The 20139-nt window shown below is 44.9% G+C and overlaps 2 protein-coding genes across 2 annotated transcripts; both read right to left on the reverse strand.

The window, feature by feature from the left end:
* Positions 1–3947: 3947 nt before the first annotated feature.
* ND-B14 (NADH dehydrogenase (ubiquinone) B14 subunit) lies at positions 3948–10796 on the reverse strand. Its single transcript, XM_037431104.2, has 3 exons — positions 10638–10796; positions 6926–7041; positions 3948–4218 (listed from the first exon to the last, which is right to left on the reverse strand). The coding sequence occupies exons 1-3, from the start codon at positions 10762–10764 to the stop codon at positions 4093–4095; spliced, it is 369 nt and encodes a 122-aa protein (XP_037287001.1). The 5' UTR covers positions 10765–10796; the 3' UTR covers positions 3948–4092.
* Positions 10797–13810: 3014 nt separating this feature from the next.
* Positions 13811–18928, reverse strand: galla-2 (MIP18 family protein galla-2). Its single transcript, XM_075868717.1, has 4 exons — positions 18590–18928; positions 17995–18072; positions 16163–16334; positions 13811–13989 (listed from the first exon to the last, which is right to left on the reverse strand). The coding sequence occupies exons 1-4, from the start codon at positions 18716–18718 to the stop codon at positions 13895–13897; spliced, it is 474 nt and encodes a 157-aa protein (XP_075724832.1). The 5' UTR covers positions 18719–18928; the 3' UTR covers positions 13811–13894.
* Between the last annotated feature and the right edge of the window lie 1211 nt (positions 18929–20139).

Genomic DNA, 20139 nt, shown 5'->3' on the forward strand with positions numbered 1-20139 from the left:
AAAGCCAATAATCCGACTAAAAATGTCGTTACTCTCTTCAAGCAAAACAGTCGGTTAGGTTGATCTAGGCTGCCAAGACTGGAGGATTTGTAGTTTAAAGCGAAGATGACTTCAACAAGTTGGGCGAAGGAGCCATTGCCAAGAATAAAGGGCAAAGACGCTATAGTGTTCAATAACCTAGAACTAATTAATAATGCAAGTTCAATTATGGGGTGTAAAAAGAAAGCGCTCACAGATTTCTTCACTGCAAAAACCAAGGGCTCGGTTCTTTTAGAGGCGAAGCTCTTTTTTAGGGTGAAGCTCCTTAAGGTTCCCTCTTCTTAAGCAGTAGTAGTAGTAGTGTGTGTGTATGTAGCCACCTTTAGTTTATGAATTGCTTACTAGATGAAGTCCTGTGTATACGTCCTTAAAGGGCCACTCACTATGTCCCATACCAAAGTTTAGTTAGACCACAAATATTTTTTTTAATTGGTTCATTACGAGCTGAGAAAACCATTTTTTTTAAGCGGCGTGAAACGAGGATGAGAGTAGGCGAGCTCGAAACCCTTGCCGCTTCTCCGCATAGCCTTCGCAAGCCAAATCTCTTCGCTACCCTCTCCGGCATTCGACCAAGAGGTGAAGTGCGCATGACGTGCGCGAACAAGCCCAACCCCAATGCACGCGAGCGGCGTTCTTTTGTTGTTAACGAGCGTTGTTTGTCGGTCTACTGCCTGTTTCTGCAGGATGGTTTGGAAACGCTATAGCTTAGATGCGGTAGAATAAATGAGCACAATGAGTTCGCGAACGCGTAGGAGCGTTCCATGGCTGCCGTCTGCTCGATGCACTGACCGTGGGGACACGAACGCATGCAAAACGCCGGTACATTAGCCCCGCATCTCGTTGCAGTTGATGGGGGGGGGGGGGGAACGAAAAAAAAAAAAAACGCTCACATTCCCTTATTGCGTCTTACTATTTATCTAAAGATTTATTAATCTCTTCGAGCAACAAATCCCTAAACTATGCATGTCGTGTAAACAACTATCCCCTTGACATGTGTCACTGTTTGCAACGTCAGAGCATAGTCTTCTACGTGGAGGACCAATGTCACTGCATTGCCGCGTACGTAGGGCCATTTATACGCACACGTCATGTGCTCATTCTCCGGGCGCATGCCCGCGAAAGGGAGGGAGAGCAGCGTTCATTTTGAAATTTGATCCGTTTCCGCGGCGCGTAGCATTGCAAATTTTGGCAAGGTGATCGTGAACGCATCTACGCATTGCGCATGTCAGCTCTAAATTGTCAAACCTGGTGAGTGGCCCTTGAAAATATCACTAGCGCCCCCAGCTCATCATCATTCACTCCGCGGATAAGCGGTGAATTTTACAGAACAAGCTTCATTGAAAAGTTTTGGCGGAAGAATTCGAGTGCCCTGCATATAGATGATACATTTGCGAGAAAGAACTCTGGTTGACTGGCGAGCTTCTTGGATTCTAGGACTTAGGCCAGGCCCGTAGCCAGAAATTTGGGGGGGGGGGGGGACTTTTTTTTATTCAAAGCCAAGACTGGCGGCCAGGCAAATGTGGTGATGTGCATTTTGTGTTTGGTATGCTGTTGAAAAAATATTCGGGGGGGGGGGGGAGTCAAACAGGCCTGTTGTGCCACCCCCTGGCATAGACCAATGCAAAGCCTCGAATCCATCATTAAAGCAGTATTTTAAAGGGACACTAAAGGGAAAGAATGACTTGGTTTAGATTGACAAATTGCATTTTGTTAAAAGTTTGTTATTAGCAGAGAAAGTCAAGGTTGAAGCTTCATTTTCAAATTTCGCACCGAAATCTGTGCGTGAGTCAAAAATTTCACACTGATTTTTCCTATTTTCCCTGCATTTGCTCGATCAAATTTTCTGAAACTTTGTAGGCCACGTCTATGGCACCCACAGATGGCAGTGTACATCATTTTTATCGATTATAATCTACGCAGAACCCAGTAGATGCGTACAAAACCTATGAAGTCATGGTGTTTGGTGCAGGGAATCATTTTACTGCCTTCTTTTCTTTCCTCTTTCTCCCCTCCTATCTTCCTTTCCTATGTTTCTTCCTTCCTCCCGATAGAGTGAGCAGGTGTTGTGCCCCTCCAGGTGGCAGTTGCCAGCTTTCTCTCTCTCTCTTTTCTCTGTGTCCTTGTGTATCCATGTATGCAAATGAAATAAAATATATAACCATCATGTCGCGGTAAGAGTGGTGTTTGCACAGTACTTCACTAAACTGTACATTACTAATAGGAGAGAAATCGTTTTAGTAATTAGTTTTTGTTCGAAGTGGCTTAACTGATATACAAACACAGTACATTTATAAGCAATGTGCCTACTATAATTACGTCCTTATACAGATGGTGTTGCTCCAAAGTATGTCTCTATTGTTCGTGTTACCGTCGTTTTATGCGCTGTTGGTATCTGTCATGCATAACTGCGATAGTGGACTAGCCTCCTAATGCCTTGCGATTTTTTTCCCCCCTCGGCAGATCTATGGGGTTTCGTTCCAAATTGACCGAGTACCAGTTTTCTCCATATTCATGACCTCTCCAGACTCATGGCAAAACTGCTTTGACTTCTTAACACTACTTCTATCAGCATAAAATTATGCCAGCATTAACACATCATCATTTGTTCCAACGTGCTGAACATGCAAATAATATTGGTAGCGGGAGAACTGCCCCTATGTGAATTAGTAGGGTGGTTTTATTCCATAAGATATGTCACCAAGCTACTATTCCTCCACCTTGGTAACCTAATTAGCATACATCAGCTTTACGGGGCATTTCCTTTCGTACGTTGAGGAATTACATGAATCGAATTCAACTGCCCGGTCATTCCTGGAATGGTAATGAGATAAGCTTTTTGTTCCAAGAAATTGAAAAGAATGCAACTGTGGCAGGTTCTAATTCAACTGCTGTACAGCTGCTTCATGCGGCTGTGCTTTTGTCTTCTGTTAGCCACACCTTCCACTGTCTGTGAAACATGGGTGCTTGCTTTGTCCACGTGTGTTCCTAAAATTACCTGGAGGGAACTCTGGTGCTGCGATCATTCAGCGACCGTGGGAATGATGGGTAGTACATGGATTTGCTTGGTCATCCTGCTTGCAAGCCTCAAACGCATTTATGGCTTTGTTTATCGCAGTTTTTGTTTTGTTTGAAATAAAACAACAGACGATTCTAAATTTCATGAGGCGATTTGAAATTATGAGCTTAAAAGGTTAAAGTAGTGAAGTGCAACTGCTGAACATTTGCCGATTGTCGTTTCGTGACAAAGCAACTTCAAGCCACACAAAGCCAACCCAAGCCGAAAGTACAAAAATTAGACAAATCTGTGTACTACCCATCATTCCCATGCTGTACTACAGCTCTCATAGACGCTAGCGCCAGAGTTTCCTCTAGTGTATTTATAGGAAACTATGCATGTGGGGTCCTCCTGTTGTCCTCCCATGTGGTGTGGCTGAGTATTGGTTTGTCCTGAACACTACGGACAGGTGCCACAAAATCTTATGAAATGTATTTTACGTAGGTAGTACAAATTAGTTCGAAGCTAGGATGGGAGTATTACGGACCAAGAGGTACCGAGCCAAGTATGGAGGGATACACACTATACAGAGCGTGTGGAGATGATGAAACTGTTGAACACCTGATACTTTCGTATAACAAGCTTTAACCTACAGTCCTAGGAGGGATACACACTATACAGAGCGTGTGGAGAAGTCCTAGGCAATGAGGCTGAATGTCTCAAATTATTGGGGTTCAGGATAAATGTAGGCAAACGGGCTTCAAGTACGTAGAAATAACCAAGAGGAAGCTGTCCGATTGGTAAAATTAAGTCGGGAGTAAAATTCAGTCTTTCACTACATAACGTTGGTACTTCAAGAGGGTGTACTGCAGCTCCATCCATCTGCACATGCAGCATCAAATGCGCAGAGGGCTTTGTTTTCAAACGTTGTTTATTGATTGCTAAGGTGCTTTATGTACAGTTCAACAACTAGTTCTTGCTTGCAACGTGTGGCAGTTTGAAGCTTGAGAGGCCTGCCAAGCTAGTCGCGGTAGCCGCCTCCGACGAACTGTAGGCTTCTAGTAACCAGCAAGAAACTTTGACATAAAGTCCGTAGGCTTCGGGTTGACGGTTTCCTTGAAGTAATTCATAACGTGGGATTTTTGCTTGAAGATACTGAGCGTTTCCACAAGCTCCATTTGGCCCTGCAGTTAAATCAAAGGGCTGTGATAGCATTCGACAAGACAAGATGTAGTAGTACTCGTAAAAAACTTCATTTCTGTTTATTTTGCTTGTGAGCTGATAGCATCGAAAAAGCTATGACAACTTTACTGAACTTCATACCGACAGGGTTTGTGTCATAATGCATCGTTACATGGGAAATTGTGACGATGTTTTGATGAAAAATTATTGATTTTAAAACATATTTTAAGCTACCAGCCTGCAGCATCAAAGATACTCCAGATATCCATATCTCAAACTGCACATGTAGATGGACGCTCTTACAAATTATACGCCAGTATAGTCTTTCCCGCTCCTCAAAGAATTTTTCTGAGATGCTATTTCTTTTATAATGATGCAACCGGCTGGTATGAGCAGTACATTGCAGTAGCATAAGCGACTGTGGATTACAAAGTACACTCAAACCTCGATATAACGAAATATCGGTTATAATGAAGTAACTAACTATAGTGATAGGAACTAGACTGATAGAACTGTACTTTCGTAACAAATTTTCAGATATAACAAACATTTTTTGTGACATGCAACATTGTTATGATGAAGTACGAGTGTTACTAATGCAATGAACTTGCTGTAGCATAAGCGATGGTGGGTTACGAAGTACTTTAAACCTCAATATAACAAACCTGGATATAACAAAATATCGGACATAACAAAGTAACTAGTCTTGCAGTAGGCATCGTGATAGGAATTCACATTTATAATGAATTTTCAGATATAGCAAACTTTTTTTGTTTGTAAAATTGCTGTAGCGTAAGCAACGGTGGGTATCAAAGTACCTCGGACCTCGATATAACGAACCTTGATATAACGAAATTAACAAAGTAACTAGTCTTGTAGTAGATATAGTCACAGGAATGTACCTTTATAATGAATTTTCAGATATAACAAACTTTTTTTGTGTGCAAGATGCAACTTTGTTATAATGAGGCTTGATTTTACTACAATCGCCAAGCACAATCTAGATGTTGAGCGATGTCTACATTTGATCTCAACCGAGTTTCACATTCACGATTGGCTCATTTGCACAACCTGTGATCGACGAAATTGACTCTAATCGGGTAAAATGCACTAGCACTACGACAACTAATGGCCCTACACATGCTGATGTTCACATCGACCCACAGCAAGAACCAACATAGTTTCAATACACACTGGGCCACTGCTACCCAGTGTGTTATAGGTTTTAGCGGACGTTTCTAGTACTATGGCAAAAGTCGTCCGCTACTATAGTGTTTTGCACGTCAAGAGCAACGCTGCGGAGACCAGCAATACTTTTTTTCAGTTCATGCATTCACATCAAGAAATAGTTCAATGTTCTTACGAGGCCAAATAGAATTATCTTTTTGTTTTTATGCCAAGTAGTAATTGAAGGTGTTTTGTGCTGTTCCTCACATCTAAACATATGCCAGTTACTATGTGGCTGGATTGCTTAGGGACTATTTTATTACTATTTCAGCCTGTGACGACGCGCCACTTCGGTCGCACATTTCAACTGCCTGGGGTTTTTTAACAAGCACTAAATAAGTATATGGGCCTCAAGCATTTTGCCCTCTATCGAAAATGAGGGCGCCCCAGTCGGGATTCTACCCCCCGACTTGTGGGTCAGAAGTCGAGCGCCATAAGTGCGAGACCACCAATTTTTTGATCTGAGACCAGCCCCACAGAAATGGGCCTGGATGCGAAAGTCAGCTGTTCAAAACTCTCTAGCAGTCCTCGACTTTACGAAAATGTGTAAGCTTTATTGGATGAAGCGTACGCGAATTCTCTGGGGGCGGAGTCAACATTTCATCGCAAGTTGCAACCAAGCATAGCGCCGTTTTGCCAAAACATTTGACCTCGAACGAACATGCCCGAACACTAGTTCTGCATGAACAAAGTTGTTATTAGCCCTTAAAAAAAATGCTATACATTCAATTAGTATTTGCCTGCCTAAAGGAATGTCTGTGTGACATGTTTTGACATTCATAGTGGTCCCATCTGTTACCGAAATCCAAAGCTATATGAAGAAGCCTAGTGGTTGGCTTTATTACAGGCTAACCTCCCTGTCCTTCCTCTCCTCCTCTTATTTACAGAATAGACTGAATATGGGCTGAAAAACTAGACAAAAGGGTGCTTTGCATTTTGCATATGCACTGTGGTGATAACACTAGGCGATTATGTGTGCAAATTTCTGCATACCCAGTTCTAAAGCTCTGTATTGTTTCAACAAGCCACAAAGCGATGAAAATGTGTGAAAGACTTTGATTAGGTGAAAAGATTTACCAAAAACAAGCAAAATTTTTTAAACTTTGGATGAAGAGCACCGAAAAACACAGACTATACATGAACAAAAACCAACTGGCCATTTTACTAACAACATTGCCTGCTAGAGCAGACGACAGTGATTGAAGTAGTGATAACAGTGTTGTCTTTAAAGTAGCACCAAGACTGAACCATTTTGCGTACAAAACATGAGCGTTACCACCCGGGGCTGTTATAAACGAACAGTACCTTATTCTTTCACACTGTGAGGTTAAAAGGGTCATTGAATGCTGAATGCACCAACCCAAGTGTTTTCATGCATACGTGTCAACCACAAAAATATTCATTTCGTTAAGCACTAAGACTACAGCTCGAAATGGTGGCTTGAAAACTCGGCCGCAATATAGTCCGCAAAGTTGGTCGCACCTTGATAACTAGCAAGTCGATGGCCCGAATGTCTCGAACGTGCTTGTTCTTGAGGTACTCTTCCCGCAGCTTGGCCCTTGCTTGCTCCGCTGATACCGGTATGTCGTAGATTTTCACTGCAAAGGTGACACAAGAGAGTGGTTAACTGAAACAGTCACATGTGTGAGCATCACCGCACTTGAAACCAAGACCGTCATCAGCACACTACGCTTGGCGACAAACAAAAAAAATTTGCCCTCTGTCTACAGAACCGTGGCAAGCCATCAATTCACCTGTGAAAAGCAGTCTTACAAGCCGGTTTCCACTCAAGGAGTCAGAGTTTATTTATTTACACTACCTTATAGGGTACTTGTGGGGCCTTGTGTAAAGGGGGGCAGTAGAGAGAATAAACATGAGAGATATACATAGATAAGATATTGTTTACTACAGAGGATACATTTGATCTCATGAACATATAAATGCAAAATATGCAATACAAACGATAATTTAAAATAACCAATTGAACCAGCAACAGTGCAACATAAGATTTTAACTAGCGAAATTGTTTTCGGCATTTGAATATACAAAACACAACAGATTATAAAGAGTGTCATACATCAAGTTGGAAGCATGAATATTTTTAAATATTGTTACAGAACTTTGCGTGGTCTCGCTCTGATGCAAGATCATCTCGCAGATCATTCCACAGACGAATAAGGAGATGCCACAGAAAGGCTGAGCCACTGCCGTTGGTGGGGCTTTCGGACCGATAAAATACGGGCTTTTTTTTCTCGTCATCCAGAGTCGAACGTATCAGTGGACCTCATTTTGCAGCCACAAATTTACAAGCACGCAAAATGAGCTCTAGGCCATTCAAAACTCATCCGGACAGCAACTGCCCAAGCCACATCAAAGCCGGACTGCTGTTCTCTAGTGACGTGTGCTTCCGATCTCATGTAGGCGTTCAAGAAAAGTGTTCACTGAAAAGATATGCGACTCTAGAACATCTCAAATATTGTGTTGCGCAACAACACCTCTTCACAGTATTCCCCAGTACGATTATAATACCACACGTCAGATATGAAAACCACGTTCTTTCTGCATGACAGCTGAGCAACGCTTTGCTGCATTCCTTGACTCATTTTCTTAGCGACAGGTATCTCTACATCCTTCAAAATAGTGTGTGTCATAGTATTTCAGACTAAACAAGCCATGGACATGTGCATTCACAGCGTGCCACAAACCAAACAAAAACGCTGATGATGCATTTTAGCTGTGTACGAAGAGAGCGTCGGAGTAATGCTCTTTTAATGCACACCGGTTTGTAATCGTATAATGCCTTGTAATCGTAATCTATCACGCAGCTTAAAGTTGTTGTTCTGGTACAGTATATGTGTGCATTCACTGACCCATAGTTGAAAGTTATCGTGCACTTTGATATTGCATGCCATGGAGGGGCGCATTGTCTATCACACATCGCATAACAGCGCATGGGATCAGCGGAAAGGTCGGTACGATGATCTATGATAAAAAGGCAAGTACAATGGTGCGACACTTGGTTGCCATGGTAGTGTTGCCAGCGAGGCAATAACAAGGGATGCGATGCTCGGGAAGCCACCAGCAAGACTGCCTACCGAGGTTGTCTCATGCTCACGCGCTGCGCTCGGAAAGCACAGTGTGTGTTCAAGTATCTTTCGGCGACATGCACGAGGACTGACTTCACATGACGAATCTACCAGCTGAAGAAGTATGGCATCTTTGCAGAAGCCATCTTGACTGAAGCTATGGCTAAATGAGCGGTCAAGGTCCGCCTGCGAGTCAAGGAAGCCGAAGACACCCTGTGGGAAAAAGCCATAGAGGCCAAGTTTACCCTCGAGCGCTGCAGGAAACTAAAAGAAGGCATGAGTGAGTCGCACTTCTATGATAACAATACTGGCAGCAGCCTTCTGTTCAAGGTGAGAGCTGGGGCTCTTTGCACTTTTGAGTGCCACAGAATGTTTGACGACGCTGTCGTCATCAGCCTGTGCAGAGTTTGCAGTGCAGAGACTGAGACACAAGAACACCTCGTTCTTCAGCGCAGGAGTCTCCCAACCGCTCTGGTGTGGTGGAGGGTGCAACCCTCCCACAGGTGATTGGGTTTCAACTCTTTGATGAGAATGACATAACGGGAGGGGGGGGGGGACATGCAGTGAAAGTCATGGAAAGGCGGCTTTCCGAGTGGTAGGCAACCGTACGCCGGACTTAAGACCTGGGCTGCTCTGCGCGCTTCTTCTGCCTTTGTTGTTTCTTTTTTCTTTCTCGATGCCAGGGTACTGAGTGCGCTCTTCCATTGCAAAGGGCCAGGTCACCACCACATCATCATCCCCTATTGGATGGAGCATTTATGAACGTGGTACGAAAAGAGTACCCGAGTAGGTCAGGTTTGGTCTCGATCGGGATCAAGTCTTTACACCACGATTGCGATTGCACTGTCGGAGGAACAGTGACAGTAGTGGGTGGAGTTGGCATTCTTAGGCTGTAACCGAAAATAGCGCGAGCATAAAATCACGACAGCGACAATATAGCAAGGTGTTCAGTGAAAGAGCCTCGCTATGGGCATAACATGAGCACTCCAGATCGAGACCGGGTCTTTAGATTGGGTTCATTCCGTAGCTTGCACAAGTAGCGAATTGCCAATGCTGAGCAAGAAGCTACATAAAACAGCCAATGGCGATCAAGAAACTTTCTCGATAGCGGTCGAAACCATTGCAACGTTAAAACCCGTTTTAGCCTCGATTCTACGTGGGACTCGCTCGCTGGATTTCGTGCCGACCGGTTGTGCCCCCGCGATATCCGACGACAGCGCAGCTCTGGCGGACTGGGCTCCCCCTATGCCATCTCCTGACGCCAAGAGCTCTCGCCGAGTGGTGCCCCGTCCTCAGACTCCTACGACCGTGTCCACCTTCCCTATCTCCTCTTTACTTCCGTAGTTTTCTGCCGTATGCTGTCCCTGCGCCTCGCTCTTTCCTTCCTCTATCTATCTATTTACCTTTTAATCCTATCTTTTTTAATTCCTCCTCACCCCCATCCCTTGTGAGCTACTGGCGAGGTGTTGCACTCTGATGCAGACAGTTACGGGGCTCACTTTTCTCTTTTCTCCTTTCGAATCACATAAGATTCTACGCTTCTTTTCATGTTTTTTCATGCAATCGACACCGCAGAAGCACCTCTTCTTACTATGGTTGAGCTGCACAAACGATGCGAAACGCACACTACTAGGTTTGGATGCAAACTAATACCCGATTAAGAAGACAACCACCGCCGTAACTGAATTGGTGGAGCATCGGGCGCCTTATCTGAAGGTAGCAGCTTCGGTCCGTGCCGACGGCAAGTTTTACTGCAGTCCACTTTACTTTCTTGGAATCAATACCGCAATACCGCAATTACTGGAGTACATTAAACATTCGCCTCCTTCCTTGGCTTCATTATCAGCTGGCTTTCATTACTGGGGCAAACATTATACCGATTAAGCACAAACGCGGATGAGTCAACTTCGTACGCGCGAAGTCGGTCGGACCGGCTTGATATTACGTCAACAAGCGGTATTTACAGTGTAGCATTTCTATGCAACCGGCGACATCGAAGCTGAACACAGCTAGAGGTCATGCAACACAGCTGAGATTAACCAGTCCGTCGGCGACATTCGGTTCGTTCTCTCAGACACCACCAGGACAGCTGTCCTCGCTGCGCTTACCTATGTGAGGCATCTGACGATACCAAGCCTTGTACAAGTTTAGGGCTCTTCGCCTCGCTTCGCTCTGGTCCAGCGAAAGCAAGGGTTTCACCGTTCGAGCAGTCGATTTTACCAAGTTGGACGCCATTTTGCGAGAACCGTAGCGTCCTCTGGTGTGGTCAAGGGGCGGCGACGACAGTTCTTGTTTCACGCGCCAAATCAAGAAATTTCGACGAAGCGCACATCACTTTGCTCTACCAGCGTTCAGGTGGCGATTTTTATGCGCTGAAACCCCGAGCAGAAAAGTTTTTTTGCTGCAGTAGTAACTATCGTTCACGTTTCTGACTGAAACGTGAACGGCCGTCAGAAAACGTTAATTCGCCGACTGCTTCTCGGACCGCGTAGATTATTAATTACACAGAAACTATGTTTAATCACGTCCCAAATTTAATGTGCTGCAACAAGGCGCGAACGATTTCACGGTCAAGCACCCGATTTCAAGACGTCGCTATCAAATCGCGAACCACCATTCGACCCTCCTTTTCGATATTCATCCCTTCCCATTCCTCCGTGTCCCTTCCCATTAAGTGCAGCCACAGGAGAGAGTTTCATTGGTTCCGCACGAAACCGCAACATAGCAGACGACCGACCTAAGGAAACTTGTTTCATCTAGGGACCTTAGAACGACCGCGCCGCTAACGCCGATTAGGCAGTACTAGCCATTCGGTATGTTGTCACGGAAAGTTTGTCCAATACATGTAAGTCCGGCGTCAAACGACTGCACTCAAGTAGTAAACAACTTTATTAAGGCAGCTGACGGTTTTCTAGGTGGCGAGGGCCATGCCTGGTCGCCACCTCGTCAGCGCGTTTGACGTCCCGCAGCTGGGCGTCCAGGCTTGTGGTCGTGAGGATTCTCTCTCAGGCCTCACTTGAAGGTGACTGTCCTAGGAAGTCTGGTGGGGAGGGTCCTTACTGCATCTTGTAATGAACCAAGAATAGCGTGCGTGATACGAAGTTCACGGCCAGGAGATAAACGACTACGAAAACCCGCCAAGCTAGACTGCGCACTGGTCGCGAAGGTGAAAGCTCATGCCTTAAAGCTTTAAACGGTTTCGAGTTTGCGGTAAACGCGATGCATCTAGCAAGTACGATGACGACTACGCTTTTCCCGGCAGGCTCACTCGCTGGATTCCATGCCAACCGGTTGTGCCCTCGGGATCTCCGACGTCAGCGTAGCTCTGGCCGACTGGACTTGCTCTACGCCATCTTCTGCTGACGCCGACAAGAGCTCTCGCAAGTGGTGCCCAGTCCTCGGACTCCTGTGACCGTGTTTTCACCTTTCCTATCACTCCTATCCCCTCGATATGTCGTCGCTCTCACGCTTACCTCATCTCTCTTTCTCTCTCTCTACACCTTTATTCATATACTTTTAATCCCTCCTGACCCACCTTTCCTGTGAGCTAGTGTTGAGGTGTCGCTCCCTGAAGCAGACAGTTACGGGGCTCACTTTTTTTCTTCTTCTTCAACATAACCACTCCCCCCTCCCCCTTTTCAGCGCAGTTGAAAAGGACGCTATGTCATGTTGCGCCGCGCGCGTCCGCTCTTTATTGTTAGAGTGTACTAGAAGTGTGTACTTTTGTCCTGCGTCAGGCGTAACCGGCAGTATCTCGCGAGCCGCGGCTGCTCGTGCTCGTCGCCAGACAGACAGACGGACAGACGTTTCGCCCCACTCATCAGTCACTCTGTGGATGTGCTGCGATTATCCTTTTGCTATCTTCTTCCCTCCACCCTTCGTTCGTTCACTGCGAGTCCCCTCCTTCTCTGTATCGACCTCGTCGCTCACTCTCCAGCGGCGCACACATCGCGCCTCTTTTCAGGCGCGCACACCTCACAGCTACTGCGACAAAGACTTTCCGGCAAGCGCATTATAACCGGCCGCTCTTCTTGAAAGACTGCACAGTAAGCGGTATGCGTATACATGGGATTCTGTGAGAGGGTAAACAGGAGTAAAAAAAAGACCGCATTGTAACCGGTTCTACGCTATGTGTAGGCGGCCAGCTTATAAGTGGTCTACACTGTAATTGGTTATGTCGCGATTCCTCGTACCTTTTGCCAAGACCGTCCGTTTCCTTTCTGGACCCTTGTCCATCTTTCATAGGATGTCTGATGAATGAGGACATGGCTTGCATCAATGGGGCAGGCCCGTGTAAGCACAGTTCAATGACACTTCCCCAAGTACAGCAGCAGCACGCATCAACGCGTTGGAAAAAGAAAAGCAAACAAGAAAAAAATGATGCCACATTCACGAAGTGAATGACGATTACATAGCTAGCTCCAGAAGTTAAATCTGGTAAACCGAGAATCCTTCGTACATCCACTCAAGCATCATACAAAGATGTGCCCTATGAGGGGCAGTGCAGGTTTGGGGATGTTAATTGCCAACAATTATTATTACTATAGGGAATGTTCGTTGCAACGCCTCCGCGCCACGTCTTAGGTGACTAAAGGGCAGCTGCCTTCCCCCCCCCCCCTCCAGAACAGCATGGAACCAGAGGAGCCTGTGCAGCAGTCGCCTTGCAAGCCCTTCGCTTCATGGTGTGTAGCAATATCGAAGCGCACTAAGCGATGTCCAGCGAAAGAGGGAGAAAGCACAGCAAGAGCGAGCGTTATATATAGGCGTGGTTTTTTTCAAACTATAGCATGCGTCGAGAGTCGAGCGAGCACCGCCTAAGTGGCGCACCATTTAGTGGGCGCTGCTGAAATAAACCGAGAGTGCAGTTGCACCACTAGCGGGAGCAGCAGGAACTAGCGTGGCTACTGCGGCAGTAGGGACGGACAAGCCTCGAGCTTAAGAAGCAAGCTTCTAAAAGCTGTGGTGCCACCGCCATTTGTAATGCAAACGTGGAAGCACTAAGGCCTACAATGTTTACACGGAGTATCTCTGAGACATCTCCAAGACTACGAAGCGCCGCTGATGGCCCCATCTGACAAACTGGCGACGCGATGCACATGGCTTCCCGCACCTGTGCGTGACTGCCGCAGGGTACGTTCATATCACACAGTACGTTCATATCAAGCATGGAAAGGGGAAAATCGAATCGCGACAACAGTCTTCTATTACATTCCAGACTAATGGACCTTGGCCGGGCCCACCAAAAAAACTTGCGTTACCTCAAGATTAATAAGAACCCTGATCTTATCACTGAGGTTTTATTGTATATTTACACATAATCACTTGCTCATTTATACAAATAAAATACTTTCCATTATCAGTGCTTTTAACGTTCCATAAGGCACCCGTTGACAACTCGAAGCAGGTGCGAGTTTTCCAAAGCAGCAGCAACTCGCTCTTTGTCCTCCAACTGCTTGTTGACTGCAAGAAATGTATGAAATAAGCACTGTAGATCATGCAGGGAAGTAGCAATGGCGCATACACTATGCAATGCGTGCACTGAGTGAAATGGCATTAGTACAATGTTTGTATAAGTGGTTGCCAGAAGGCCGTCTGCCGTTATTTAATACAAAACTAACCATAGATGGCTGCCACAAAAGCCATAACTTGTCGACTTGAAGGACCCCCTTCCCCAAGACCAACTTTGGAAACTCGAGATGCTTGCATTTGATAGTGCTGCATGTGTGGGCACTTCTGACTGTTTATTACTGACGAACAAGTGTGAGGGCTCACCTGATTTCTCGGCACCTCGTGACATTGCTGCTAGAACGAGGTATACAGAGGCCCCTTATGATGTTCCACAAGAAAACGGCGTATTGCTGACGATCCAAGACAGTGTCAATAGCACACGAAACCACAACTAGCACCCAACGAAAGCTATTGTTTCTTGCCCCTTTCGCTATGTTATCCGGCTTCCCTCAAGGTGAATTTGGGGTGCTTATGCCTGGAATGCTTTTCTTTTTCCTGAGGGAGGCACGCTCAAAGGACCCACATCGCTTGATACTTAACCGAGCGCAGGTCCCCCAATTGGAAAACTGCGCGTTTAGCGACACCGAAGTTCGAGCGCACATGGTTTCAAGTGCTCCCCAGCTGTGGGGTATTAGTTTATTCAAATCTCGGGTGGGCATTCTGAAGTGATGCTAAATGTAGTCACAATTAATGACACGATACATTACAGCACTTACGATTCAATTTCAGCATTACCAGACACAAGGCTACAAATTGCAGTAAAAAATTCACAAACAAAAATTTTGCTGTCGGGGGTCCTCATAACGTGAACTTGTAGGAAGATTGAGAAAAACAAACACAATGAAGCAAAATGAGAATAAAAATGCAGGAGGTGCATGAGAATGTATACACTGGAGAAAAGAAAAAAAGATATGGTGCAAAAAGAGCTGACCTAACAGTAGGACGTAGCTGACAACATATTAACATACATTCAACTGGCCATTGAGACTAGAATTCAGTCCAATATATACAGCTTTAACACAGTATCCACCATAGTGGTAGGCGAGAGTTATATGAAGTGGGGCAAAAGGCAGTCCAGAACACGGGCAAAGCATAGGAAGTAAGCAATGCTAGGCACAAACAAAATAGGAATGTTCTAATACAAAAAAAGATCTTGCACAAGGATCTGTCATTCAAAGAGAAAAGACGTAGAGCCCGTGGCTCTATTTCTGGCAATGACCTTTGCTAATTTGCTAAAACTATGACCTGTGCCAATCACTAATTAATGTAAATTTGCCTGTTTAGCTGAAGGCCAGACACAACCTTTATGTTTTGTAATATGTCGAGATTGCAAATATTTGACAGTCGCTTCAATATTCATAGTGTTTTTTCTCAACTATTAATATTCTTTATGAAATTTTAGCTTTCAAAATATTAAGCGCCAAAAAAACTCCTGTTTCACCGATTGTGCTTACTTCAATTTTTTTATTTTCGTCATTCGCCTCTAGGTTCCAACAAAAATACAACCACAACCATTGCAGCCATAGTGCTGAATAGCACTGCCATATGATATAACATACCTTTCTTGCTGGATTACAGAGGCCCATTATAACCAGATGTCGGCTATATATTTCTCAGTGCTGTGGATACGACACAATGCACTTCATTTTCACAGTCGTTGGTTCAGCCCTCTTGACACATGTCTACTGTGCATTAATGACATACTTTTCATAAAGAATGGGCATCTACTACTGTTTCAGCAACAATCAACCCAAAGAAGGAATCATTTATAGGCAAATTCCATCCTCAAGCCATGTTGCTCTGTTATGGTCAATACTGTAGAGAGGTGTGGACAAAAAAAAAAGGGGGGGGGGGGGGGGGAGGCCCGAACAACACACCTTTGCCTCCACTGCAAAGGTTAAAAATTCAAAAAACTAAAAGGGGACTGAAACTAAACCTTGCACGATTCATACGCACCAAGCTCTGCAACAAGATTGAATCTTCAAGCTTTTGCTAGACAGTGAAACTTAAAATAGGTTTATGTTCACCAGATTTCCAGAGACGACCAATATATTGTGAAAAGAAGCTCAGCAAATACCTTTATACCAGTATATTTCATCTTCCCACTTGTTGACCGAGCACTTACTCGCCGATTCCGACACGTGAGTTCCGGGAAGAATCCGAACAGCCACCTTGAATACAGGTGGCAAGCAACGAAGCAGCTTGACCCTGATGGCCAGCCCGATGAGTGTCGCCATGCTGCAGTGGGGTATTGTTGGCCGAAAGGCCACGTCAATGGCAGACTTGTCCAAGTCCACCTGTGGAGCACACATGGGTGAAGCCCTTTTAACTAAACCAGTTGGCCTTGATATTGAAGAGCAAGCCCAGAGTGCAGCCAGTGCTTAGCATTAACATTAAACCCAAATATGAAATCGCAACCCTCACAAATGAGGCAGTTCAGTTAGCACTAGAGACCCCACCGATATTAGATGCATTCAAGCTCGCAGAAAACCGTGTAACTTAACAATCATACATATATATATATAACACTTCACCAAATATAGCATAAATGCATGTAATAGGTGTGCTGCCATTTTATAAAGAGCTAAAACGAGGTGGGCGGCATGCCAATAAACTTTTTTCAAAAACCGCCACGAAAACACACTATGCACACCTTCAAATTTGTCAGAGTCGGTAACAATACAGGATGATAAGTTAATACTATTGTGGTATGAATAATGATAACGGTACCTTTTCAGTGATTTTTAAAAATAGATAAACTTGATAAAAAAAAAAGCCCAGTTTTACGTAGTTCTGAACTTAGAAACACATTTTCAATTACCCAGCAGGCACCCAAATGGTCCAACTTTGCCATTAACTTAAATTACAAGAAACAAACTTTGTTTCAAACCTCGTTTAATAATAAAACATTATATGTTTTACAAAGAAGCCCCCCCTTTTTTTTTTGAGCATGTGCTCTTACACTATTACATTAAGACATTTAGCCACTCTAGTTCAAGGCCATAGCTTTATTTTGATGAGGTCGCACCCATGCACGAAACTCACTCAACAGCCTTTACATACCAGATATTCACCACTGTGTTTTCTGGCTAAGGCTGTGGTCTATTGGCTAAGGTTGCTGAACTGCAGGTCGCAGGATCGAATCCGGGTCGTGGCAGCCACATTTTCGATGAAGGCAAAGATGCTCAAGGCTTACGAGGTTCAATTTAGGCGCACGTTAAAGAACCCCGGGTGGCCGAAATTTCCAGAGCCCTCCACTACGGCGTCTCTCGTATGCACACGGTGGTTTTGAGACGTTAAACTTTACCAATTGTTATGAATAATTATCATGCACAAGATGATGCTGGAGCGATGGTGGTTCATTGACCCTGTAAATCACTGTCATTGGGAAACTGCAGCTTGTTTTGCTATTTCATGGTTTATGTGAAAAGTAGCACTGATCATTTCCTCACAACTTTCTTGCTCTGCCTCCTTGTACAGTAACTGTATTCTTTGCATATTGGCAGCTTTTCATTGGCTCGTGTGACCATCTAGCAGGCCTGCACCGCCTGGACAAGGGAAGGTCCGTGCCCTAGCTGCCTCCGTGTACTTCTCGCACGCACACTAGGAAGTTAGTGGCAGGGTGCTGCATGAGCTTCTGGGTGTCGCCACGTTACAGTTTTATTTTGAAAAAAGGAAAGATCCCTTTTTTCGACTTCACGAACTTTCCAATTCATTGAAATGATCAATTGTTGACATCGCTGCGTTAAATCGAGTTTCAGCTGTAAATAACCATGCATATAGCTGGTCTTTCTCTTTTTTAAGCACACCAGGCCAGACATCAATTTTACAGCATAAAGTGGGTACAACACCAGGCAACACCATTCTAACACAAAAACATCATTGCCAACCTGTGTGCTTTGACAATGGTTCTATCCAAGCTAGACATACAACAAAGAGTAAGGTTTGCCTCCTCACCGTTATGTTCTTTTCATCAACAACATTCAATTCTTCCAAAGTGAGGGGATGCTCAGGGTCGTTGATAGACCGAATGTGATGTGCGGGAAGTCAAGGTTGACACACGCAAACTGTGGCATGTTCATCACACTGTAACCAACAGTCGAAACTTTTTTACACCAAAGGGCCAGCAGCACAGTAGTGTATATTGAACATAAATCACATCAATGGTTTTGTTTTCAAGTGCTGATTTCCAGAGAAACAAAGCAGTTAAATCTACACATATCTAACTATGCAAAGTGATTTAAACTATGCATTATCTGTAAGAAATTTGATTCTTTGATGTTGCCACAAGACGAAGAGCAAAAATTTTTTTCATTGCGAAATGCGTTGCTTAACAAAAACTTGCAGAACACCAACACCACATATCCCACTATCACACAGTGCAGAAAAGTGTTGAAGTTGTTCATACAGTTACTCTGCGGTTGCAAGCGAAACATTGAGGTTATACTTTGAGACATGTTTTGCTACTCGCAAGCATATTCGTACCGTTTACTGCACCTTCTTTCAGATACCTCACTGTGCATCAAGAAACGGGTAGATTTTACGAAAGGATATCGAAAATCTCTCGCGAGTCAATGGGATCTTCAATCTCCTCGTTGAGTTCTTCAGCAGTTCTCACTCTGTCCTTCGCCTTTTCGTAGGTTGACGGAGAAATGTTATCCAAACCATCGCTACGGGCCATAGCTGTAAAGGGTCACTGCTTGCAGGGACCGTGCAAGACCATCAACAGTGAGTCCAAATTTTCAGCCGCGCACATGCCGTGCCTCCCAAACGCGCATGGCGGAGGAGGCAGATGAGGAACCACGACCTTCTATATAAGTTTATATAGCAGGTCGTGTGAGGCATAGAGTTTCTCAAAATTAACTAGAGGCCACTCTGGCGCTGCGATCGTTCAGCGACCATGGGAATGATGGGTAGTAGGCACATTTGCCTAGTCTTCGTACTTGCGGGCGGCGAATCGTACTTGCGGCTTCGTTTATTGCTGTGTTTCGGTTTTGTTTTGAAAGAAAGATCCAATCCTTTTGAACTTTCTGACCCAAATTTGAAAAGTAAGTCGAAAAAAATAGGATGGAGAAGCGCAATTGCTGAACATTTGCTGATTTTTTTGTTTTGTGAGAAAAAAAGCTTTAAGCCACATGAACACACACGGAGCCAAAGGCAGGCCAGAAGTAAGAAGTTTAGACCAACGCCTCCTCTAGAAAGATGCCTGCCACATGAGAAAAAAAAAACAACTGCTACACTCTTTCTTTTCTTCATTTTGAAAGTGTTCTCGGTCGCTAGCGTCACCTGTGGCAAACGGTGCAACAACGCAACACTTTGCATAGCCTCCGAAACAGTAGTGCACAATTGCAGGTCTCGAACAACTCTCGACTGACGTGCTCCTATGGCCCTATGTGCCGCAGATGAAAAACGCTTAGCTCACGGAGGAAGGTTTTCCTACATGGCTTAGCTGGTACCGCCCGTCGCCGTGATGATGGATGGATGGATATGGCTGTACCCTTTAGATCGGGCGGTGGCTAGCGCCACCAAACCGTAATACTTAATGATAGTGTCGGTCGCGAGCGCCAACACGCGGAGCTTGTTTAAAACTGAAGGCAGGCCAACTCCGCTGGGAGCGCGAGTCATTCCTCAGGCGTCTTTCTAGAGGAGGCGTTGATTAGACAAGTGTGTGTGTACTACCCCATAGAGTTTCCCACAATACTTACGTACTACCTATCATTCCCATGCTCGTTGAAGCGCCGTGCGTTGCTGCTCCCATAGACACTAGCGCCAGAGTTCCCTCTAGTAAGTATTGTAGGAAACTCTATGGCACGGTATGGTGTGAGGAACACACACCCATTCATCTTCGGATGTATGGATGTATCTGGCTGTGCTCTCTAAACTGGGTGGCGGCTTGCGTTACCTAGCAATAAAGTTGAATACTATTATTATGTTTAAAGCTTCCGAGATTGCGGACGCGCGGCCGCCATCTTAAAGGTTATTAACACAATTGTATTTAACTTTATGGCTAGGTGGCGTAAAACGCCGCCCAATTCAAAGAGGACAGTCAGATGCATCTATCTGTTTATCTATCCTCCGTGGTCACAAACGTCATTATTCACG

Source organism: Rhipicephalus microplus, chromosome 7, assembly GCF_043290135.1.
Source record: "Rhipicephalus microplus isolate Deutch F79 chromosome 7, USDA_Rmic, whole genome shotgun sequence".
Classification (NCBI taxonomy): Eukaryota; Metazoa; Arthropoda; class Arachnida; order Ixodida; family Ixodidae; genus Rhipicephalus; species Rhipicephalus microplus.

Excerpts from the sequence above, each read along its gene's own strand:
- ND-B14 (XM_037431104.2), bottom strand. The coding sequence starts at position 10,764 with ATGGCGTCCAACTTGGTAAAATCGACTGCTCGAACGGTGAAACCCTTG. Across the intron at positions 7,042-10,637 it reads TCGTCAGATGCCTCACATAG|TGAAAATCTACGACATACCG; the intron begins GTAAGCGCAGCG and ends TCACCTTTGCAG. Across the intron at positions 4,219-6,925 it reads TCGACTTGCTAGTTATCAAG|GGCCAAATGGAGCTTGTGGA; the intron begins GTGCGACCAACT and ends ATTTAACTGCAG.
- galla-2 (XM_075868717.1), bottom strand. The coding sequence starts at position 18,718 with ATGGCCCGTAGCGATGGTTTGGATAACATTTCTCCGTCAACCTACGAA. Across the intron at positions 18,073-18,589 it reads ACTCGCGAGAGATTTTCGAT|CACATTCGGTCTATCAACGA; the intron begins ATCCTTTCGTAA and ends CTTCCCGCACAT. Across the intron at positions 16,335-17,994 it reads TTGATGAAAAGAACATAACG|GTGGACTTGGACAAGTCTGC; the intron begins GTGAGGAGGCAA and ends TGTGCTCCACAG.